The sequence below is a fragment of the Pongo abelii genome, chromosome 1 (genome assembly GCF_028885655.2).
Source record: "Pongo abelii isolate AG06213 chromosome 1, NHGRI_mPonAbe1-v2.0_pri, whole genome shotgun sequence".
Classification (NCBI taxonomy): Eukaryota; Metazoa; Chordata; class Mammalia; order Primates; family Hominidae; genus Pongo; species Pongo abelii.
The window spans coordinates 146605246-146631078 of NC_071985.2; the positions used below are offsets into that span (position 1 = coordinate 146605246).

Below are 25833 nucleotides of genomic sequence, written 5' to 3' on the forward strand. Positions count from 1 at the left end.
CTGAGACTGCACCAATGTGCTCCCAGCCTGGGCAACAGAGCAAGACTCCATCTCAAAAAAAAAAAAAGAATGAACTAAGGATGAAAGCTTAAGGGGGGCAAAGTGTGGACAAGTAGGAAGGGGCTGCATCTTGATGGATTAGATGGGAAAATTAAGAGTTGAGACATCCAGTTAGAGTATTTCAGTCATCCAGATCTGAGGTAGGAATGGAGGTTGTGGTGGACTGTGGGACCTGTTATTCATCAGGGTCTTCCAGCTGGTTATTTGGGTTTAATCCCTCAGCAGGAATACTGTGGTTGAGTGACAATATTGTAGGTGCAGGGCCTAGAATGTTTTTTTTTTTTCTAGCAGATTTTGATTTGGTGGGAAAAATAATTTAAATGGAAGCTAGTTTGGACCAGAGACTGATTCTTTGAAGTGACATTGGTCTGCAAATGAAACTCTTTGTAGTCTTCAAAGCTCAAGTGGAGAGTTTAGAAGTATTGATGAGAGAAGACAGGTAAATCAGACAAAGATTGTGGGTTAGAGTAGAGCACTGAGTGATTCCATATTTAAAGAAGGAATAACATTAGATGAACCAATCAAGGATATTGATAGGAAAATAATGACTTGTTTAAAATGAAATTTTAAATTTTAGATTTTTATCTCATGTTATGATTCTAAAAATAATACGTTTCTCTAATACTTTATTTTCAGGTACAAAAGTTGCAAGAAGCAGCTGAAATAGTTAAAGGCAGATGTGAAAATTTGCTACATAAAAATAACCAAATAACAAAAACCAAAAATAAAAATGTAGAGAAGGTACGTTTGGAATTTCAAATAAAATAATATTTTATATATTTTTTACTTTATGAATAGTACACAAATTCATTCATTTTGATCATTTTCTCTAGTTCATACTTAGGAAAGTGCTAGTCTTAACCTCTGTAAGAGTTTGTTTTCCAAGGAAATAATGTTTCTTCCAGACTGGAAATGTTGTTTGTTTATGTGAATGTTTTTTCACTTTTTTGTTAATATTTGGAAAATAACATAAATGTTTAATTTTTCTGATGCAAGAGCAGACTTTAAATAGCTCAAAAAATGGTTACCAATTATAAGTATACAAACCTAAGTATCTCTCATTTTTAATCTCACCCTTTTTTTCTGGTTATAAATGTTTTACATCTACAAAAGCAAAGCCAATATCTGCTAAATGCATTTTTGAAGAAAAATAATATCTTTTAAAAAACGATCATTTCCTTTTATTTGTTCTATTGCAACAGAATGAAGGGAAGGCCAATATTGGCAAGTTATGATGTTTTTGTGAATATTTTAAAGTTTTTAAATGAAACCGCATCTCTGTTTGGGTTTTTGTGTTGTTTTGGTAAAGAAGCAGTGAAAGTTGTAGGATGCTGACTCCTGGCAGCAGAGGTCATGCGATGTTAGTGGTCGCTTCCATCTGAATCTAATAAGGTTACTCTCTCTGGGTTGCTCCCTATCTTAGGATTGAGAAGTCAGAGCAAGGCAATAATGTGAAGACGAGGTCAGCCAGAGCAAGCGTCCTCCAGTTATACAGAAATAAAGATAGCTCACTGAATGCACAACTTACTGCTTTCATGGAATTACTTTTCACCTATTTTTAGCAGGCCAGCAAATAAACCATTTCATGTCTTTTGGTCTCATTTTCTCATGAAACATACCAGTGCAAATGTCTCCTTTTCTGCTAGGCAGCACTGTAAATAAAAGTATATTTTACAGTCCTGTTCAAATGACAGAAAGGGCTGGAGCCTGTCTTTTTCAGATACTGTGAGGTCACAATATTTTCTAACTAGTATTTAACAAGACAACTATTTTTTTAATGAAATTTTTCTTTTTCTTCACTGTTTTAAGTCTCCTTGTTTTCTCATGGCCTCTAAGATGTTTTAAGGACACTGAGGGATCCTTTGTTCTGGTTTTATCTTTCTGATCAAGAATGCCAGATACTATACAGAAACTATTAGGTGTTCCTGTCTGAGGGAAAGAGTCTGGCTATTTTTTGTAATTAGCAGTGCAAACAATTCTTAAGGTTGCTGCTTTTCACATCTCCACAAAAGTGCTGCAGCGAGGAACTGCAGTAGCCAAAACAGATTAATGTAGATGAAATTAGAGAGATTTGTTGATAGTAACATTAATGGCCAAATTAAAGGCAAGTGAGAACTGATGGTACTAGCAATTTTTAAATAATATACAGTAAACCCTATCAGTTTTGGCTAAGATGAGTGAAGCAAGCTGCTCTAATTTAGGTAAGTATCTGAGTTACAAGATTGAATGACTAAAAGTGACAATTCCTTTAGAACATATAGCTGGACAGTAGACAATTACAGCTTTATTAGTAATGATTATAAGTGATAATCCATGCTTGAATATAATGTCAGGATTTAAAAAATTTGCTTTTAAAAATTAAACATCCACCCTGTAGGCTAATTTACCCTATTTATGTGCTCAACAAACTTTTTGAAAACTAAAGTCTACCCCACTTTTTAGTTATACATTCTTATTTAACAGAGTTTAAATTAATATTTATTCAGTTGTGTTCTTATTTAAAGCCATTATACCTAAAATACTTATGTTATAAGCATATCTAGTATTTAAGATAATAAAAATATTAATGCTGAATGTGTGATCTTATCTTGCACTTATTTCCCTACTGCCACAACTCAGATGAGAGGCCAGATGGAGTCTCATCTGAAGGAGTTAGAGCGTGTCTGTGATTCCTTGACGGCGGCGAAACGGAGGCTTCACGAGTGTCAGGAGAGTCTGCAGTGCTGCAAGGGGAAGTGTGCAGACCAGGAACACACCATTAGGGAGCTTCAGGGCCAGGTGTCCAGCCGTCCTTCTGAGTTTTGCTAAATGCGTTAGAAGAGTGCTTTGGAATGATTTCACCAGTTGAGGGCACTCATGTCAGGGCTTGATTTTTAAATTCCCATCTACTTAGTTCGTAAAACATCATTTTCATGCAGATACTATAATACTGTTTTGCAAGCTATTCTTTTAGTATTTTATGGTGAAAAATTGGTAATTAAAATTCCTATTTTAGTTTATTCATGCAAATCTATAGACATTTGAAGACTTGGTAATAGAATGAGAGAAGGAGCAAAGTTATGCTTACATATATGTTCCTTGATGTAAGGATAAGGTAAATTATTGAAACTTACATTACAAAAATTGAATTTATTTTAATTAGAATTGTACGTCAAGTTTTTTGGGATATTTTTCAGTCTGTTTTTTTTTCCTGTTTTACTTTTTATACCATCAGAATATGGATCATGTGTATCCTGTTAGTAGCCACATAGCCTTCTCCTAGCTCAATGCCTACCTAGCACATAGTAAGCACTCAATATTTTTTTAATTAATGAAATTTTTTTTAAAGGAGCAGTCCAAGGATGGCGACAAGTCTTTTTTCTTTTTACTTTCAAGACAGTTTTAGGAAGCATTCCCTGTCTATCTTCCAAATATAATCTGGATTTTAATTTTGCAAAAATTAATACTGCATTTTCTCACTTAAAAAGTCGGAGCTAAATGATGAGAACACGTGGACACATGGAGAAGAACAACACACAGTGGGGCCTTTCAGAGGGTGGAGAGTGGGAGGAGGGAGAGGATCAGGAAAAATAACTAACAGGTACTAAGCTTAATACTTGGTTGATGAAAAAATCTGTACAACAAACCCCCATGACACAAGTTGACCTGTGTAACCTGCATTTGTACCCCTGAACTTAAAAGTTAGATAAAAATAAGCAGACAAAATTTTAGAGTTTAAATTCCTGAGAAGAGATTTTTCTAGTAAAATGTCAAATGACATAGATTAGCCTAGATTACTAATTGGAATTATGAGAAAAAAATTTTTTCCTTAAATCAAAGCTTCTTACATTATTTAGAGCAGTTTTTGAAGCAGTGGGAAGAATATTCTGTCTTGGGTGAGTGTGTCTTTGGTTGATTTGTTTACTTCACTTTGCTTCTCAAAAAAATATGTATTTTACTTACAGTTTCGACTTCACAGATACTCAATTATTAATCAGTATTTTTAGGTGAAACAGAAAACCATAAGAGAAACCCTAGGTATCCAAAAATAAGAGATTAATACTGCTTAAAATTTTCCTATTTCAACTTAACAAAATAAATATCTTTCTTCAATAAGGTGTTGTTCAAAGTGTTTTAATTGCCATCATCCTGAATTTTTTTTAGTTGGTTATTTTCCAATACAGGCAACATAGCTTCTTTAAATTTAACCAGGAATTTAAAACTTCCATTTTAACAATATAACGTTTTCTTGGTGTCTTTCTGTGTAAGAGTAGTAACATTTATACCTTCTTGTTGTTTGTGGTTGTTCTAACAATAAATTATATGGATTTCTTTGGAAGTTGATTGTGAAGAAAATGACTAAGAAAACTTTTTTTTTTTCTTTTAGGTTGATGGAAATCACAATCTTCTGACAAAGCTTTCTCTGGAAGAGGAAAACTATCTCATTCAGTTGAAGTGTGAAAACCTTCAACAGTAAGTATTAAATTACTTAACATTGCTGCTGCATATTTCTCTGCACACTAAAATTTTAAAATATATGTTTTCTGTAAAAAGAAAATTAGAACAGATGGACACAGAAAATAAAGAGCTTGAGAAGAAGCTGGCAAACCAAGAAGAATGTCTTAAGCACAGCAATCTTAAGTTAAAAGAGAAATCTGCAGAATATACAGCATTGGCCAGACAACTGGAAGCTGCTTTAGAAGAAGGAAGACAAAAGGTATGCATGGCCTTTATTTAGAAACTTTTTAATTCATTTACCAAAGAGTCATCTTTTTAAACATTTTGCCAACCTGTAGTTATTGTTTTTGTCCTGCTGACAGGGTGAAGGGAGCAATTACATTTTTCTTCTTTAACTATCTTCCTTTTCAAGCAAAACAGATATATTGCTAGGCTAGAGCTACTTCACTAGATAAATGGTAATGTGGCTGGGGAAAGGGCAGAGATGGAAAACACTTTGAAGACATAATCTCCTCCTGTACCTTTTTTATATACAACCAAATTGAATGTGCAAATAATTGAAAATTTTTGTTTTGATCAGGATTCAGTGAGCTGTAAAGTTCAAGTCCCTTTTGACAAATATTGTTGCATAGATAAATACATACAATATTAAATTTCAGTTACATCCATTAGGTTAGCATTCAATGAATACTTCAGTATCAGGCAATCTGCTAGTGCTTGAGACGCAAAGATGAATAAGACCTGGCCTTAGCTCTCAGCACTCTCATAGTCTGGTAGGGTTCAGCCTAAGTGCATTTTGGAAGTGCCAGGTATGCTCTTAGATTCCTTCCTGAAAGGAAGAGTTCAGAGTCCCAGAGGTATGTCTGCCCTCTCCTTTCTCTCCTGCTACAGTGGAATATGGGGCTATCTGTAGTTTCTGCCCACGTGAGAGTGCCATCACTGCCCTGTTGTGCCATCATTGCCCACACTGAGGGGACGGCGCCAAGGGCGTCGATGTTTGTCCTAAGGGCGCTTTCTCCCATAGCTTCAGCTCACACTGGCATCTCTCATGCATAATTGTGCTTGGAATATGTACAGAAGAAATCTTTATAATAAGTTAGAACTGAGTTCATAGGAATTAGGTTGGAGGACAGTCCTTTCCACTAGCTCCTTGTTCCTGGATCAGTCCCTGCCTCTACTCTCATTCTTGTGGCTCCAACCCAGCATTCTTACAAATAGGCTTCCTTAGAAGGAAACATATCTGATTCCTTAGATGAACATAACTAAGCTAGACTTCCTGCTAAAATAAGTAATCAGAGAAATATGAAAATTCAAATTCAGACCAGTTTGGACGTGAGTGAATGAAGAACCAGTCTCTGTGTTTGTGTGTGTTTGTAGGAAGTGTGTATACCAATTCCTACTCCCAATTCTATTAATCCAAGTGTATAATGAGTATTTAACAAGAAATTTCTATGTTCCATCACTGCTCTTAACACCCTGGTGAATAGAAATGCTATAAAAATGGTAATTGGTCTCAGTCTGTTTTTAAAATATATTGTCGGAGAAAACACCTACCTAAGTCACGGAGCAGTGAAAATGTATACATCTCTTCCATCTCATGCCAATTTTGCAGATATTTAATGCTGCGAAGATAAGTATAGTACATACTTATGCTATATGTGCTTCTTCAAGATAGAACATCTTTAAACTTGGATATAACATACAAGTAATATCTGTTTAGAAAAAAGGTACAATATAACTGTCAAGGCTTTAAATCATATTTTAAAGAAAGGACTTTATTTTACTCTTTTGATAAAAATTACAGGTTGCTGAAGAAATAGAGAAAATGTCATCTAGAGAGAGTGCTTTACAAATTAAAATATTAGATCTGGAAACTGAGCTTAGAAAGAAAAATGAAGAACAAAATCAACTTGTTTGCAAAATGAACAGTGTAAGTATTAGCATGGCTTAACATAAAAGATAACATTTAACATTCTTACCATGTAGAAAATACAAAGTGAGTGAATCAAGTCTATTGTTTTACTGATAATATTAAAAATAACAAGCAATGTAAGACATAAAAAATAAAAATGTTATGATATGCCAAATAATTTATTATTCTGCCTCCTTGGATGGCACGTATTGCATTGCCCTCAAATCTCATCAAATCTCATCAGGCCCTTTCCCTACATACTACTTTTGCAATGACAACTCCTTAATGAAAATTACAGATATAATATACTTGATTTCATCCTGATATGAATTTTTCATTTTTTAAAGATAAACACAATTTAAACTATTATTACAAGTGAGTTTTATATCTGTCTTGAATAATGAATATTTTGTTTTAGAAAGTTATAATTTTGTATTAAACATTCAGTATTGTTAGATATACATGTGAGATGGATGCTTTAGTCCACTCAGCCATGAAATGAAAATACCAAATTGACTGTGTTTAATTCGTCTTCTGTTTTTTTTCCTGAATACTCATGAAACAGTCAATTGGCATAGAATATTCTGAAAGCTAGCATTACTCATGATTAAATTACATAATAACTGTCTACTAGATAATGACATAGAGAATAATGATACTGTGTTTTTTCCAGGATCCAGAGACTCCATGAAATCTATTTTTTTAATTCCCAAATGTCTAAAAAGTTGAAAACCTAAAAGATTCAAGAGTTAAATGATTTTTGGCATGCACAATTTGATCTTATTGCCATCAAAAGTTTCATGACAACTTAGAACAAAACGTCGATCACCTTTAATTTAGCACAGGCCTTCCATTTATTTCTAAACTTTTTTTTTTAACTCACCATTTGACTTTCTGATATTGTAAAATATGTGTGCTGTTTTTTTGTGTAATTGAAACCTCTGAAAAAATAAATGAGGTGGGTTTTTCTGTAATGTCCCTAGTACTTGGCCAAGCTAGTAAAATAAATAGATCCCATTCACAATTGCCACGAAGAGAATAAAATACCTAGGAATCCAACTTACAAGGAATGTGAAGGACCTCTTCAAGGAGAACTACAAACTACTGCTTAAGGAAATAAGAGAGGACACAAACAAATGGAAAAACATTCCATGCTTATGAATAAGACGAATCAAGATCATGAAAATGGCCATACTCCCCAAAGTAATTTATAGATTCAATGCTATCCCCATCAAGCTACCATTGACTTTCTTTACAGAATTAGAAAAAACTACTTCAAATTTCATATGGAACCAAAAAAGAGCCCACATAACCAAGACAATCCTAAGCAAAAAGAACAAAGCTGTAGGCATCATGCTTCCTGACTTCAAACTATACTACAAGGCTACAGTAACCAAAATAGCATGGTACTGGTGCCAAAACAGATATATAGACCAATGGAACACAACAGAGGCCTCAGAAGTAATACCACACATCTACAACCATCTGATGTTTGACAAACCTGACAAAAACAAGCAATGGGGAAAGGATTCCCTATTTAATAAATGGTGTTGGGAAAACTGGCTAGCCATATGCAGAAAACTGAAACTGGATCCCTTCCTTACACCTTATACAAAAATTAACTCAAGATGGATTAAAGACTTAAATGTAAGACCTAAAACCATAAAAACCCTAGAGGAAAACCTAGGCAATACCATTCAGGACATAGGCATGGACAAATACTTCATGACTAAAACACCAAAAGTAATGGCAATAAAAGCCAAAATTGACAAATGGGATCTAATTAAACTAAAGAGCTTCTGCACAGCAAAAGAAACTATCATCAGAGTGAACAGGAACCGACAGAATGGGAGAAAATTTTTGCAATCTATCCATCTGACAAAAGGGCCAATATCCAGAATCTACAAAGAACTTAAACAAATTTACAAGAAAAAAACAACCCCATCAAAAAGTGGGCAAAGAATATGAACAGACACTTCTCAAAAGAAGACAGTTAGGCAGCCAAAAAACATGAAAAGAAGCTCATCATCACTGGTCATTTAGAGAAATGCAAATCAAAACTACAGTGAGATACCATGTCACACCAATTAGAATGGCGATCATTAAAAAGTCAGGAAACAACAGGTGCTGGAGAAGATGTGGAGAAATAGGATGCTTTTACACTGTTGGGAGTGTAAATTAGTTCAACCACTGTGGAAGACAGTGTGGCAATTCCTCAAGGATCTAGAACCAGAAATACCATTTGACCCAGCAATCCCATTACTGGGTATATACTCAAAGGATTATAAATCATGCTGCTATAAAGACACATGCACACGTATGTTTATTGTGGCACTATTCACAATAGCAAAGACTTGGAGCCAACCCAAATGCCCATCAATGATAGACTGAATAAAGAAAATGTGGGACATACACCATGGAATACTGTGCAGCCATAAAAAAGGATGAGTTCATGTCCTTTGCAGGGACATGGATGAACCTGGAAACCATCATTCTCAACAAACTAACACAAGAACAGAAAACCAAACACCGCATGTTCTCACTCATAAGTGGGAGTTGAACAACGAGAACACATGGATACATGGCAGGGAACATCACACACCAGGGCCTGTCAGGGCATGGGGGGCTAGGGGAGGGATAGCATTAGTAGAAATACCTAATGTAGATGACGGGTTGATGAGTGCAGCAAACCACCATGGCACGTGTATACCTATGTAACCAACCTGTACGTTCTGTACATATATCCCAGAACTTAAAGTATAATAAAAATTAAAAAAAAAAAAAGATCTGATGTTTTGTTAAACCTGATAAGTTTTATACTAGTAAAATTCTAGAATTCTAAGCATAGATTTAAACATTGCTGAAAAATGAGTTTGTGTGTTTTATGCCTTCCAGGGGACAGTTAAGTGGGCAGTATTTATTTAATATACCTGCTTCAGCCCCATTTGAATTGTAAGCACTCTGAAAGCATGTTTCATAGTCGTCTATATCCCTGGTGTCTCCCACAGTGCCCTGCTCACCTGCAGGCCTTTTTGTATTTTCTGTCCAAGTACCCTAATAGGGTGGTGCAGAATTGATGTACAGATCTGAGGATGACCTCAGCAGCTTAATCCAAGGCACCCCTCCTGAAGCCTGAAATGTCTTTGAAGTCTTATGTATTATCCTAAAATCCATTAACATTTTACATTCTACCCTACAAAATAAGTATGTGTTACTATTTTTCTTTCCAAATTGTTGAGTAAAACTCATTGTATTCATCCTGTGACTTTGTACTGCCCAGCCTAGCTCATTGTTTTTTACCTGCCCCATTTCCTGAGCTGGGCATTGCTCAGTTTCAGAAGGTATCAGGTGTCATTGAACACCTGATATGAAGGATGTAAAAGTTCTCTCTTTTCTATCTAGGTGTCTATATTTTAATTGAAAGCTAGATGATATTTGCAACCTGTTTTTATCTAAAGCATTGTCAGTGAACTCACCTACTTAGGGATTCATATGCACCTTAGTTAAAAAAAATGTATTGCAGTTTTAAATTTTTTCCTCAAAGAACCACTGTAATATGAATAATTCTTTTTATTTTTTAAGGGATTCTAAAAATAAAATGTTCACATTATCAAAACTAGAATTCTATCAACTTTTAAGACATTCAATTATTTTGGAATAAAATGTGGATTTTTAGACAGAAAATGGCAAAAACTAGTATGAAAATATATCATGTTACATGTGAAATTATGACAGTTGTTAAAGAACCTATTAAGTTAATCATGTTAAATATGTAATAATTTGGGGCTAAATGAATGTGTATTATAAATTATATCAGTGAAGATCGACCATGTGTGTGCTTTAATTATTAATTTTAAAGAAGAGTGAGCTCTAAGAATGAACACATCAGATGTGAGTATTCTTTTAAAAAATCAAAAAGAATTATCTAGTTATTGTATATATGTTTTTAATATTATGACTCTGGTCCTTTGGAATGAATGTTATTATTGCTTATCTGTATTTTTTTCCTTTTTTCTTTAGAAAGCCCAACATCAGGAAGTGTGTTTGAAAGAAGTGCAAAATAGTCTTGAGAAATCGGAAAATCAAAATGAGAGTATTAAGAATTATTTACAGCTTCTTAAAACTTCTTATGTAACAATGTTTGAATAAATTATCAAATTTATTTTCTCTAAGTAGTAGATTTTTATTATGAGTCTAAAATGTGATTGGGTAAAAAAATAAATATACTACCAGTTACATTTTATGATTTATGAGTGGTAGTATTAGAGGTTTTTATGTAAAGATTTTTGAAACATAATTTATCTAACTGAAACTTTAAAATAGGATAGTTGTTACTATTCCTGTTTGCTGGATAATTCTTATTTATCTTTGGTTTAATTTCTTTTAAAATTAAATTGGTTGTTAGAATATTTTTCTCACACATACACATGGAAGTCAGATTTATTCTTTGTGATGTTTGTAGCCACCATTCAAGTGAATTTGTAGTAAGTCTTGGTCAATATGATTTTAAATAATGTATATAATTGTTTTATATTGTGATATATAAATATAATAAAGTAAAATATTCTGAATTTTAATTTTTAATAATGGTGTAATTACATACTTTCTAAAGCTACTAAATGTCTCAATATACTACACTTAATATTGTTTCAAGTATATGCTGAGTTGCCATTATAATTTCTGTTAGGTTTTAAGTATACAATTTTAAGTCATCGCTATTAAGTACCAACTGCTAATGACAGATGAAAACGTGGTCATGCATTCTTTCTTTATAAAGAATAGATATTCAGACTGTCTTCAATTTGTACTCTCTTTTATTCGTTTTATACTAATGATTATCTGATATTATTATTTTAGACATTCTAGAGCCCCTTAGTTAAATAAAAGATTAAAGGGGAACAGCTTATCCCACCCTTTCCATGGCCAACTCATGGGGATGATCAAAATAAGCGCTCTTAACATCAAGAAGCTTTAAAATAAGGTCTTTAGTATTGGGATGAAGTTGTCCAAGTTGAAAAAGAACTTGTTTGCTATAATCTCCCACTGTGTGTGTCAAGGCAGGATACTCTAAAAGGGGATGACGTGGTTTACAAAGGATCAAGTAATAGTGACTCCTCTTGGACAATGACTTGAGAGCTGTTAATTCAGAGGAACACTCAGGTCTTAAAAGATCACTAAAAAAGGCAGGTTGTGAACTACACAGTTCCAGCCTATGAACAGAAATATCTCTTTAAGATGTTTTATGCTCTTTTTCTGATCAGAGATGGGGGCCTGGTCCCCTCTGATCCCCTCACTTTTAAGACTGTCATATCATCCACAGATGCTTACTTTCTAGTGACCCAATTGGTTCATAGTATTTTTCTTAAAATAGCAAAACACAGAGTGTCAGAACTGGCCACATTTTTTACCCAACAATTGCTAACAAGATTAGTGTCACTTTAAAAAAAAATCTTAGTACTCATCATACTAAAAACATACTTGACCCTTGCAGCCCTTTCTTTATCTCCTAATGCAAAGGGAGCCTTAAATGCCCACATGAAAGGAAAGCAAAGCTCTTGAGTTTTACTCATTAAACTGTAAGCTCCTTAAGGGCCGAAATGTATCTTAGTCATATAAATATCTGGGCACTCAGTTGATGTTTGTGGATAGATGGACAGATGTTGAAAGAGGCAGGTATTCATACTCCTGTTTTAGATATGAAAAATGTAAGCAAAAAGGATTAATTACCATGGCTGTGGTATGAAACTTGTTTATACTTGGCATTTAAATTCTAGTCTGCAACATTAAAGTTCTGTGTACAGAGCTGTTTTCCCACTGTAGCAGCAGCCCAGCAGCAGCGCTGCTATGATTGATTAAGCACTTGCTATGTGCCAGAGTTAATAATTGTGATATGTTAACTCATTTAATTTTCAGGAAACTAAGACATGGAAAGGTTAGGTAACTTGCCCAAGGTCGCACAGCTAGTACGTGGCAGACATCCAGAGTCTCTGCTCTGCTCTTAACTCTCACCATACTACTTCTGTATCCATTTCATAAATAAAGATAGTAGTTTCTTATAACAGCAATGCATTTATCTTACCCATGAATACCTCCTTTCTCATATTTTTAATTTTTTATTGTTACCAAAGTAATTTGTGCTTATGGCATTTAAAAATTGGTGCCTGCAGCTTTAGATAGACTGTGGAAGGAAAAGACTACCACAAAGTTCCTAAGGTTGGTATTTAGCTCCTAGTGACAACATGACAAAGGAAAGTTGCTGAATGCTAGAATTTAACAATCTGTGCTTAATACTGTTTCCATGTGAAGCATTAGGTACACACATTGGGCTTACCTGGTATGTGACCTAAATTCAATGTCAGCGAGGCCCTTGAGCCAGAAAGCCCATTTCCCCACAGTACTAAAAGATCTGCAGGATTTTCCCTTTATCTTTGATACTCAGGCCCTCAATACTTTCTAAGTTGTAAATGTTTTCTTCCATTATCTATGTTATTATTACTTCTCATGTTCCTTTCCTCTTTAGTTGGCTCCTGGATCTGACCTCCATGCAGCTTGGTCTTTTCCCTCAGGTTATCTGCACTGGGTCTCTTATGAGGTATTTCCTCCAGCGATTTTTCTGACCACTAATGTTATTTTCAAAGTCAGTCATTCTCTTTTTCTGTTGGATATTGCACTTTTAATTAAGAAATCATGTGGTAGTTTTTAGTTTCTGAAAATCTTTCCTTTTTTTAGTTCTATAATTCCATGATATTTTTCATTAAAATTATCTTCTCTCTCTTCCATTGGTTCTGCTTCAGTAGACATCTCTCTTATTTCTGTTCTGCTGGTCATCTTTCTTCCCATGCCCCATAAATGAATTTAACTTTTCCTGGCCTACTCAAGCTATGGTTTCCTCAGCATCTGCCAGCACCCTGTTGTGCACATCTCTTGGGCAGTAGCAAACTAAGTGGTAAGAGATGCGGTGGCTTCATTTCTCATGGGCCTGTGAGATCTCTTACCATCTGATAACTTTCTATGAGGAGCTGTTTTGCTCCCAGACCTTTTCAGTCTCAAGCAGCAGTTCTTTCCCAACTACAAAGATTGGAAAGCCCTTCACTAGAGAGCCCCTTCAAGGTTTTCTGAGGTCAGCAGGTCTGTTGCGGCAAACGGCAAATGAAGTCCTCTTAGGAAGTGAGTCACAGCAGGGTCTGTAGCTGGAAAAATATACAGCAATTTAAAGAATGAATTTGATCTATCTCTGCTGGCTTGCAGTTTATTGGTTATATTTAGGTGGAAAAAAAGTCACAAAATCATGTTTATTTTTGTAATTAAACACCTCTCTGTATATAGGTTCACATATGTTGGTATGCACATGGAGAAAGGAATAGAAACCCACACACCTGATACGGTTTTGTTCTGTGTCCCCAACCAAATCTCATCTCAAATTGTAATCCCCACGTGTTGGGGGAGGGGCCTGGTGGGAGGTGATTGGATCATGGGGGTGCATTTCCCCCTTGCTGTTCTCTGGGTTCTCATGAGATTCAATGATTTAAAAGTGTGTGGCAGTTTCCCCCTCACTCTCTCAGTCCTCCTCCTGCTCTGCCGTGGTAAGATGTGCTTGCTTCCCCTTTGCCTTCCACCATAATTGTAAGTTTCCTGAGGCCTCCCAGTCATGCTTCCTGTTAAGCCTGTGGAACTGACTCAAACTCAAATCAGCAAGATAAAAATAATCCCATTAAAAAGTGGACAAAGGATATGAATAGACAAATTCTCAAAAGAAGATATACAAGTGACCGACAAACATGAAAAAATGCTCAATATCACTAATGGTCAGGGAAATGCAAATTAAAACCACAGTGAGATACCACTTTACTAATGCAAGAATGGTCATAATCAAAAAATCAGAAAAGAATAGATGTTGGCATGGATGTAGTGAAAAGGGAACACTTCTACACTGCTGGTGGGAATGTAAACTAGTACAACCACTATGGAAAATAGGATGGAGAGTCCTTAAAGAACTAAAAGTAAAACTACCATTTGATCTGGCAATCCCACTACTGGGTATCTACCCAAAGGAAAAGAAGTCATTATGTGAAAAATAACTTGCATATGCATGTTTATAGCAGCACAATTTGCAATTGCAAAAATATGGAACCAGCCTAAATGCCTGTCAACCAATGAGTGGATAAAGAAAATGTGGTACATATACATTGTGGAATACTACTCATCCACAAAAAGGAAAAAAAAATCACAGCATTCACAGTAACCTGGATGGAGTGGGAGACCATTATTTAAGTGAAGTAACTCAGAAATGGAAAACCAAATATTATATGTTCTCATTCATAAGTGGGAGCTAAGCTATGAGGATACAAAGGCATAAGAATGATACAATGGACTTTGGGGACTCCGGGAAAGGGTTGTGGGGAGGGTAGGGATAAAAGACTACACAATGGGTGTAGTGTAAACTGCTTGGGTGATGAGTACACCAAAATCTCAGAAATCACCACTAACGAACTTATCCATGTAACCAAACACCACCTGTTCCCCAAGAACTATTGAAATTTTTTTTAAAAAAGAAATAATTTCATTGTAATAATGCCAAGGAAAACTTCTAGAATGTCACCTGAATGTAATCCTAAAACTCATTTTTGTCTATAAAATTTGCTTTAACTTCTATAGACAAACATAGTAAATTACCTTAAAACTTCATAAATTTGCATTTCCAGGCTAGAAGTATAACTTGATTTCACTATTTTGAGCTTGTTTAATTTGAAATTTTTTATTTAAGACTTTCTGACAGTATACATATGGTAGTGTAAGCATTTCAAGAAATAAGAATTTTAATTTGAAATGACTCATGTTAAAATACCAAGCACAATACTGTATGGTATATTCTATACCCAAAGACTTCTTTCTTTTTCCTGCCTGACATAGAAAGAACTTTTAGAAATTAATAAAAATGTGATTTCCAACAATAAAATATCAAAGGATAAGAACAGACAAATCACAAGGGTGAGGATAGCAGCTGCTGCCAATGCTTGGAGGCAGGCAAGCCATCTGAGAACTGTGGCTTCAAGCTGTTTAGAGAGGTAGGCAACAACCTGGAGGGTGGGTCCCTTAGACTGGGTTAGAACACATAGTGCAACTCCACGCCATTTGTCGGTATAGAGGGAGAAAAGTTTGGCAAGGTCTGGGAGAGTGAGGACGGGGGCTGAGGTGAGAGCCTTCTGGAGTAGACGGAAAGATTGGGTAATAGGCTGCGCAGGTTTTAAAGGCTCATGGAGAGGGCCTTTAGCAGCTTGGTATAACAGTTTGGCAAGTAGAGTGAAGGAGGGAACCCAGAGCCTAAAATATCCTGCTAGTCCTAGAAAAGAGGAAATTTCTTGCTTAGTTTGCAGAGGCGGGAAGGACTGGAGGAGGGATATGCGGTCCGTCGTGAGCCTTTGGGTTTGCCGGGTAAGAGCTAGGCCTAGATAGGTGACTAAGGGGTGCATATGTGTGCTTTCTTAGGGGAGACCTGATACCCCTGTTCTGCCAAGAAGTTTAAAAGAGAGATGGTATGGGCATTGCAGTCTCTTTGAGAGGGGCTACATAGGAGCAGATTATTAACATATTGAAGGAGAGTGGATGGTTTTAGGGATAAGGTAAAGAGGTCTCGAGCAAGGGCCTGTCCAAAAAGGTGGCGGCTGTCTCTAAAACCTTGAGGTAGTACGCAGCAGGTGAGCTTACGTGAAAGGTGGGTGTCAGGGTTTTCCCACATGAAGGCAAAGAGGTTTTGGGAATCAGGGTGTAAAGGAATTGTGAAAAAAAAAGCATCCTTTAGGTTTAGAACAGAAAAATGAGTGGTATTGGAGGGAACTGTGGAGAGTAAAGTATATGGGTTAGGAACTACTGGACATACTGGGAGTACAGCTTGGTTAATGAGCCTGAGATCCTGGACTAATTGATAAGTTCCATCTGGCTTTTTAACAGGTAGAATTGGTGTGTGAAAGGGAAATTTGTTGGGTGGAGTAGGTGACTGGCGAGGAGGCCAGAAATGATAGGCTTTAGGCCTATGAGAGTTGCTTGAGGGATGTGACACTGCTTCTGTGATAGGAACTGGGTGGTCTCTTTAATGCGGAGGGGGGTGTGGTGTTTTGCAACTGAGGGTCTGGAAGTGTCCTAAACAGCGGGGTTAACTACGGATGGGGGTTAAGGAAAAGTTGCATGTTTTAAGGTGGGAGGTTGGAGGAGCAGAAGAAAGTTAGAAGCCCCAGAGGGGTCTGGGTTGATGCGTTGGGTACTGTGGGGAATGTGGAAATGGATAGTGTGGAGTTTTGAAAGGATGTCTGTGCCTGGGAGCGGAGTTGGGCATGAGGGCAGGACTCAGAAGGAGTGAGTGAAGGAAAAGGTGTGCAGGGAGCAGAAAAGTGGAGGGGTGTCTTGGGGTTTGGAGACTTGCCCATCAATTCCCACAACAGAGACTTGGGAGGACTGGGTGGGTTCTGAAAAATTAGGTAAAGCAGAGTAGGTTGTCCGATATTAATTTAAAAAAAAAAAACATACTGGCCTACCTGCCACCATCAGGGTTACACTTGGCTCAGATGAAGCGATGGTAGTTGCCAGGGCATCCGTTCCAGGACACCATCAGTCTTCAGTAGCAAGGCCAATGAGATTCGAGTAGGAGGTTTTGGCCGGCTTAGGAAGGGGCAGTCCCTGCGGGGGCCACTCACAGTCCAACTTCCTGTGGGGTCCTTCACAGAGGGGACACAGCCTGGTGGGCTTACCTGGGTTTGGGCATTGTCTAGACTAGTGACCTTCATTGCCGCACTTGAAACAGGCAGGTGGAGGTGGATTGCTAGGAGTCTTCCTTGTGGAGCTGCGGCCCTGTGGGCCTGCAGGGCTCCTGATGGTAGAAGCAAGCATTTGAAACTCTGCCTGTTTTTGCCTTTTACTTTCCTCATTATGATTGTTAAAGACTTTGAAGGCTAAATTAAGAAGGTCTCATTCTGGGGTGTGAGGGCCATCATCAAGCTTCTGAAACTTGTACCGAATATCAGGGGTGGACTGGGAGATGAACCAAAGGTTTAAGATAGTAGTTCTTTCTGGGCTTGCTGGGTCTAGGTTGGTATATTTTCTCATGGCTTCAGTTAAACCAGAGAGAAAAAGGGCTGGGTTTTTGTTAGGACCTTGGGTGATTTCTGAAAGTTTTTTATAGTTTACCACTTTGTGGGCACCCTTTTTGAGTCCTGCAAGGAGACACACAATCACGTGGTCTCAATGGCAGTGTCCAGAGGTCCTGTCTTGATAATCTCAGTGGGGTCCTGGTTCGGGACTGCCTCTGTGCCAGTAGGCTGGGCAGGAGCTTGGTGATGAATTGTATTAGCATGTGATGGAGCTGGGGTCCAGATATGGTCTCGGTCTTCTGGGGTGAGGGTGGAAGAGAGGATAACGTAGAGTTCATGCCAGGTTAGTTCATAAGACTGGGTGAGGTAGTGAAACTCTCTAATGTAGGAGGTAGGGTCTTCATTACTGAAAAGACTGAACTGAGTCTTTTGTTAATTTGAGAGAGATCAGTGAGGGAGAAGGGAACATGAACTCTAACAACACCTTCAGTTCCTGCTACTTCCCGAAGTGGGCACTCTAGCATCTGCACTGAAGTAAGGGTGGGGCATGGGCCAAAGATGGCACCCAAGCGAGTATGGGCGGGAGAGAAGGAAGAAGCCGGAAGTGGTTCCTGCTGAGGGTTTGAAAGGGAAAGGGGGGATGAGTTAATAGGCAGTGGAGGATAGATAGGGGCATAAGGTGTTGGGATGGGTTTAAAAGCCTCAGGAGAGGGTGGTGGGGGAGGAGAATGGGTACGGGTAATTCTAGAATTGTCCTGAGGAGGGGACGGTGTAGGAAAAGAAGTGGATACTGCTGACTGAGAAGATGGCAGCTAGGAAGAGGGCGGCTGGGAAGATGGCGGTTGAGAAGATAATGAGGAGGCTTGTGGGGTTAAAGAAGACGGTTGAGAGGAAGAGGTAGGGGCTGGGAGGGGTAGACAGCAGTCAGCTGTATTGAATGAGGAAAAAGAGGTAGGGTCAGGAGGAGAAAGGTGATCAGGGTAGCAAGAATGGAGGAGAAGGATTTGAACAGGTGAGCAAGAATTGCAGAGGTCAAGTTGTGATCTGAATGCAAAAAGGCCTGGACATAAGGAATTTCTCCCCATTTCTCCAGTCGTCGGCAGTAATTGCTTAAATCAGTTAAAATTGTAAAGTTGAATGTTTCATTTGTGGGCCATTTGGACCCGTTATCCAATTTGTATTGTGGCCAGACTGAATTGCAAAAAAATGACAAGGCACTTAGGGTGGATATCTTGCCTGAGGCCTAAGGTTTGCAGGTTTTTTATGAGGCAGGCTAGAAGGCTGTTTTTTGGAATGGAGGACCACGAGTTTCCCCATAATGGAGGGTAGGCTTGGGAGAACAGGGAAAAGGAGACTGTCCTGGATGGCCGGAGGGATACGATAAAAGGAGCGATTGTTACTACTGCGTTTTTTGCTCCTGGAACAGAATCAAATGGCTTAGAGGCATCCCCCTAAGACCAGATGATCAGCGAGTGCCTGGCACATGCCAGAGACTTCTTGGACCAACGTTGGGTTTTCAGACTGGAGAAACCAAGAGAGGCTGTGCAGATTTTTACCTGTTAACTGGGCTCCCGGGAAAACTTACCAGTAGGTGAGATCAGTGACTGAGGTGCATGCACAGAGAGGCGACTGGAGACTGAGGAGCTTCCTTTGTCTGGTTTCTGTGGCCTGCTCTCTGGGATGGAAGGGTAGGTCCACGAGGGACATGGACTGGAGCCCCTCCCGGGTTTCAGCACCAGATGTAAGGTTCTTTTATCAGTTCGAACCCTGAGAGCACACCAATAGACAGGAGGCAGTGTGGAACAACATGCTGTTTAATGCACACCTGGGTGAAGGTGGGCTGAGGCCTACAGTGGTGTCAGCCCCAAGTGAGGACAGGAAAAAGGTTTTATAGTCTCCTGTAAACAGGAAGTGTCCTTGTCTGATGTAACTGCTACATTGTACCCAGATGTCCTCTTTCTCAATCTTCAGGGGTACGTGTCTTCCGGCCAGGGTAGGTGTCTTCTGGCAGGCTGTCTTCCTGCTCCTGCTATCTTGCTGATGCCTGCTGCTGACAGAAGTGGCCTTGTGCCTTGGGAGTGGGCCTGAGAAGGGAGGAGTTATTCATCTCCCTAAGCTTTCAGGCCCCATGGAGAATCTTACAAGACCCCCCCACTATGACCACAGACACATACATTCTAAAATCTTAGGATTCACTGCTGACTTTTCTCAAATTATTAAGTAAGAAGTAACATAAACCAAAGCTTCCAAAGAATAGAAGAGGAAAAGCTTCTCAACTTTTTTTTAATGAAGTCAGCATAATCTCAATAACTAAAACACAGCAAGGACATTTTAAAGAAAAACACAGTCCAATATCACACATGAACGTAGATGCAAAATCCTAATCAGAATATTAGCAAATTGGATTCAGCAATATGCAAAAAGGAGAATATATGATTATCAAATGGGAATTTATTTCAGAAATGCAAGGGTGGTTTAATATTTAAAATTGAATTAATTTAATTTGCTTTATTCTCCAAAATTTAGCATCCATTCATAATGAAAACTCTTAGTAAACTAGGAATAACGTTGGAATGTCTGCAAAAAACTTACAGCAAACATCATCCTTAATGGCGAATTATTGAAGGGTCTGCGTAAGATTACAAATAAGACAACAATATCTGCTCTCACATATTTATATTCAAAATTGTATGGGAGGTCCTATCCAGTGCAATAAGGAAGAAAAAGAAATGAAAGGCATAAGAATTGAAAAGGAGAAATAAGATGGCATTATTTGCAAATGACATTGTTGTGTACATAGAAAATCCAAAAGAATTTATAAACTCCTATAATCATGTGAATTTATTAATATATATGAATAGGTCAGTATACCAAAAATCACACTATTTCTGTATTGCAGAAATAAACATATGGGAATGAAATTTTAAAAATACCATTGATACTAGCATGAAAAAAAAATAGTCCACCTTTAAGTAATATTGCATCAAACACTGAGGACAAGCAAAATATCTGCAAGGCATTTACACTGAAAACTACAAAACATTACTGAAATTTTTCTAATCTAAAAAATTGAAGGATATATATCCATGAATTATAAAGATCTTAGTCAGCTTTCCAAATTGATCTGTAGATCTATAAATTCATTACAATCTCAGTCAAAAACTCATTTTATTTTCTTAGATGGACATTGACAACCTGATTCTAAAATTTACATTTAAATAAAAAGGGCCAAGAATGGTTAAAGCAATCTTGGAAAACAGCTTAAGGACTTACACTACAAGACATCAAAACTTATGAAGCTACACTTATTACAATAGAGTAGTAATGGAGCAAAGGCAAATAGAACAATGAAACAGAATAAAGAGTTTGAGGCAAAATCCACCCATTTGGTTTATGATATCTAATTTATCTGATTTATGACAAAGATGACACTGTAGTATATTGGGAATGAATTGTAATTTCAAAAAATGGTGCCAGACCAGTTAAATATGCACATGGAAAACAATCTTAATTTCTAGTTCAAGCCATACACAGAATCTATTCAAGATGAATGATTGAACATAACATGAAGGTAAATCAAAAGTTTGTAGAGGAAAATTTAGAGGACTATCTTCAATAGCTTGGAGTAGGTAAAGACTTCTTAAAGAGCATAGAGGATTGGACAAATTGGATTATAAATTTTATAAATTATATAAATTATAAATCCAAATTTATAATTGGATAAATTGTTTCCTTTGTGATTAGCAATTAAAATTGAGAACTTCTGTTTATCAAAAGTCACAATTGAGAAAGTGAAAAGGTAACACAAAGAGGAACAGAAAAATATTATATAAAAATATTGGACAGAGATACATATATTTATATGAATTTATATATATTTTTTTCTCCAGCAAAGACTCATATCCAGAATTCATTTTACACTAACTGGGACCTAACTGTTGATTTTTAACAACCTAAGATAATTTTAATACAGATGGATAATTGAATAAGTACATGTATATGGGAATAAACATCAGCTTCAGGTATTACTTGAAATATCATCAACTAAATATTAATGAGATAAAACCACAGCACTTCTAAATTATGTACAAAATATTGATATAAACAAAATATTAAAGATTTATGATTTCAGAACTCTTCACAAAGCTTTCAAAGCACGTTCCCACTTGTAAGGATGTACCAGATGCTGTATTTGATACTGAACATGCAAAGTTGAGTAATAACTCTTTTCCTGGCAATAGTGCTTCCCTACCTTTTGAAAACCATGACACAGTAGAAAATAATATGTGTTATGTCCAACTATGGTAAAAAGAGGTAGTTGCTTATAGCTAGAAATTCTGGTCCAAGGCTCTAGCCAACATAGATATTGTCCAGGCTACTCCACTTTATGAGATGAGATTAGTATCTGTCCACATTTGTAATCCATTTGTGCCTTAAGAAATCCATCACCAGCCTTTCTTCTTTTGTTCTAGCTTTTCTTTTACAAAAGATCCGGTGAACATCTCATGTTCCCGGTGGAAGAACTGGTGCTTCCTCTAGATGCCTTTGGATCTGAGATAGGTACCTGAGCTAGATTTCTTATGTTCTTCCTCAATCTGGGTCTCTTGGTGCATCTAGACTATTCAGAACTTGTTGCATGGAAGCAATAATTGGTGTCTTGTTATTCTGCCTCCTGCCTCCACTTCTGTTTTCTGTTCTTTCCCCATGTAGTATGCATTTTCCTCATCCAGAGGGACACATGATTTCCATTATATGAAGTGCAGTATAATTTGGCTTTGAAATAGCTGAGATAAAAATTTTCATTTGCAATGGGAATATGGCTGAAGTAAAATGATAGGTAAGCATTTCATCAAGTGATATATAGTCATAGAATTTGTGCTTATTTTAAAATTATTATAATTTTTATCCTAATTCTGTATATAACTTTCTTAGTTCTTTACAGTTGATGAATGCAAATTCTCTATACAGGTCTCAGAAAACTCTCTTGACATACAAAATGTGAACCTATGTCTATTTACAAACATGTTTTATTTAAAGTTATTTATAAAATGTTGAACATATAATTAATTGATGGGTTTACTGTGATACCTAGCTAGATACCAAGTCAAGGGATGATTTAGAAGATTATCATAATATATTTGCACATGAAAGTTTGATTATGATATCATTTTATCTAGCATAAATATTTAGAGAGAACAATGGTCTATGATCACAGCATTAATTCTTACTAGGATTAGATTATAGTTGGACAATGTAATTACATAAATGCTCAAACTGAGGTAACAGGAACAGCCAGAACTAGATTCCCTAAGCTGGTTTACAGTCATCTGATTGCTACTGGTGGTGGGAACCTTAGAGATGATGAGCTTTGCATAGGAATGTTAGTAGCAAGCGTTAGCCAAGCAGAATGTTGTTTAATGAGGTGAGGCCATAGGAATTGGTAAAGGCTGTGACCCCCATAATAAAACTTTATGAGGCTACAACTTCCTAATTAGGAACAGTCAGAAATGAATTAACAACCACAAATCATTAAAGACGAAATGATCCAATTGTTATTCTCCAACTTCTTATAATGAGACAATTCTGTAACCAAATATTTCAGTATATGATTTTGGGATTCCTAAGTAAAGAAAGACATTTTTACAAAAATAAACTAGTAGTTAAGTTGCCTATAATATGTTATTCATTAATAGACTGGTAAGAAGGTAATGAACAAAGTGTAATACAAAATGGGTAAAAGCATTCTTAATGTGTAATGATTTTTGAGACAATTGGAAGACAGAATATAAAGACAATTTATGTAAGAATTTCTAATTATCAGTATAAATTCTATAAATTCTGTAGTTTTCTTCAAACCACTTACATTTCTTGGTAAAATTATTTCAAAGTATTTTGGATTTTTGTGTAGATATTAAGAATTATTAACCTCTAGTAATTAATAGTATATATGAATGTAAAAGTTTTATCTGGTATTTAGTCACATTACTAATCAATTTTGTCAGTTTTCCAATTGATTCTTTGGCCTTTTCTGAATAAGCAGTCTAAGATTGTAATTAGCAATATTGTTAATATTGTATCACTGTTAAGTATCAATGATGTTTACAATGTCTTTACAAATGACTTGTTCATATTGGGATCCAAATGAAATCCACATATTGCATTTGGTGGATATGTTTCTTGTAATCTATAGCAGCCTTCTCCTGTATTGTCATGACATTTATTTATGGATAAATTTGATCATTTGCCCTGTAAAAGTTCCCACGATTTGTATTTGGCTCATGACATTTTAAGATGTTTCTCGATCTCCTCTATTTCCTGTAAGCCAGTAGTTAGGTCCAAGATCTTGAATGAATTCAGGTCTAAAATTTTTTTGGCAAGTATTCTTCATAGGTGATACCATATGCTTTCAATTGTATCATGCTAAGAGTATGGTAATGTCTGATTGTTACGCTTTTATTAATGTGAAAATGGGTCAGTGATTTCACGTGATGTCAGACTGATTCATTCATTGAAAAAATTAGATCAACCTTTTTTTTTTATTATACTTTAAGTTCTAGGGTACAAGTGCACAACGTGCAGGTTTGTTACGTGTGTATACATGTGCCATGTTGGTGTGCTGCACCCATTAACTCGTCATTTACATTAGGTATATCTCCTAATGCTATCCCTCCCCCTGCCCCTCACCCCATGACAGGCCCCCGTGTGTGATGTTCCCTGCCCTGTATCCAAGTGTTCTCATTGTTCAGTTCTCACCTATCAGTGAGAACATGCACTGTTTGGTTTTCTGTCCTTGTGATAGTTGGCTCAAAATGATGGTTTCCAGCTTCATCCATGTCCCTACCTACAAAGGACATGAACTCATCCTTTTTTATGGCTGCATAGTATTACATGATGTATATGTGCCACATTTTCTTATTCCAGTCCATCATTGATGGACATTTGGGTTGGTTCCAAGATTTTGCTATTGTGAATAGTGCTGCAATAAACATATATGTGCATGTGTCTTTATAACAGCATGATTTATAATCCTTTGGGTATATATCCAGTAATGGGATTGCTGGGTCAAACAGTATTTCTAGTTCTAGATCCTTGAGGAATCGCCACACTGTCTTCCACAATGGTTGAACTAGTTTACAGTCCTACCAACAGTGTATAAGTGTTCCTATTTCTCCACATACTCTCCAGCACCTGTTGTTTCCTGACTTTTTAATGATCACTATTCTAACTGGTGTGAAATGGTATCTCATTGTGGTTTTGATTTGCATTTCTCTGATGACCAGTGATGATGAGCATTTTTTCATGTGTCTTTTGGCTGCATAAATGTCTTCTTTTGAGAAGTGTCTGTTCATATCCTTTGCCCACTTTTTAATGGGGTTGTTTGTTTTTTTCTTGTAAATTTGTTTCAGTTCTTTATAGATTCTGGATATTAGCCCTTTGTCAGATGAATAGATTGCAAAATTTTTCTCCCATTCTGTAGGTTGCCTGTTCACTCTGATGGTAGTTTCTTTTGCTGTGCAGAAGCTCTTTAGTTTAATTAGATCCCATTTGTCAATTTTGGCTTCTGTTGACATTGCTTTTGGTGTTTTAGACATGAAGTCCTTGCCCATGCCTATGTCCTGAATGGTATTGCCTAGGTTTTCTTCTAGGGTTTTTATGGTTTTAGGTCTAACATTTAAGTCTTTAATCCATATTGAATCAATTTTTGTATAAGGTGTAAGGAAGGGATCCATTTTCAGCTTTCTACATATGGCTAGCCAGTTTTCCCAGCACCACTGATTAAATAGGGAATCCTTTCCCCATTGCTTGTTTTTCTCAGGTTTGTCAAAGATCAGATACTTGTAGATAAGCGGCGTTATTTCTGAGGGCTCTGTTCTGTTCCATTGATCTATATCTCTGTTTTGGTACCAGTACCATGCTGTTTTGGTTACTGTAGCCTTGTAGTATAGTTTGAACTCAGGTAGCATGATGCCTCCAGCTTTGTTCTTTTGGCTTAGGATTGACTTGGCGATGCGGGCTCTTTTTTGGTTCCATATGAACTTTAAAGTAGTTTTTTCCAATTCTGTGAAGAAAGTCATAGGTAGCTTGGTGGGGATGGCATTGAATCTATAAATTACCTTGGGCAGTATGGCCATTTTCACGATATTGATTCTTCCTATCCGTGAGCATGGAATGTTCTTCCATTTGTTTGTATCCTCTTTTATTTCATTGAGCAGTGGTTTGTAGTTCTCCTTGAAGAGGTCCTTCACATCCCTTGTAAGTTGGATTCCTAGGTATTTTATTCTCTTTGAAGCAATTGTGAATGGGAGTTCACTCATGATTTGGCTCTCTGTTTGTCTGTTATTG

General features: G+C 36.7%; 1 protein-coding gene across 50 annotated transcripts in view; it reads left to right on the forward strand.

Moving 5' to 3' along the window:
* The window catches only part of ODF2L (outer dense fiber of sperm tails 2 like), a 74727-nt gene that overhangs the window by 36699 nt on the left and 12195 nt on the right, over positions 1–25833 (forward strand). For 19 of the 50 annotated variants that reach the window (XM_063711345.1, XM_063711364.1, XM_063711391.1 and 16 more), the window contains 6 exons: positions 697–801; positions 2680–2838; positions 4427–4512; positions 4594–4756; positions 6302–6427; positions 10430–10996. In XM_063711345.1, the coding sequence (XP_063567415.1) occupies positions 697–801; positions 2680–2838; positions 4427–4512; positions 4594–4756; positions 6302–6427; positions 10430–10558 (768 nt within the window). In that variant the 3' untranslated portion in view covers positions 10559–10996. Of the gene's footprint in view, positions 1–696; positions 802–2679; positions 2839–4426; positions 4513–4593; positions 4757–6301; positions 6428–7082; positions 8318–10429; positions 10997–21962; positions 22051–22200; positions 22328–25833 lie in introns of those variants that run through there. The other 31 variants (XM_063711366.1, XM_063711407.1, XM_054531850.2 and 28 more) reach the window with 5 other exon arrangements.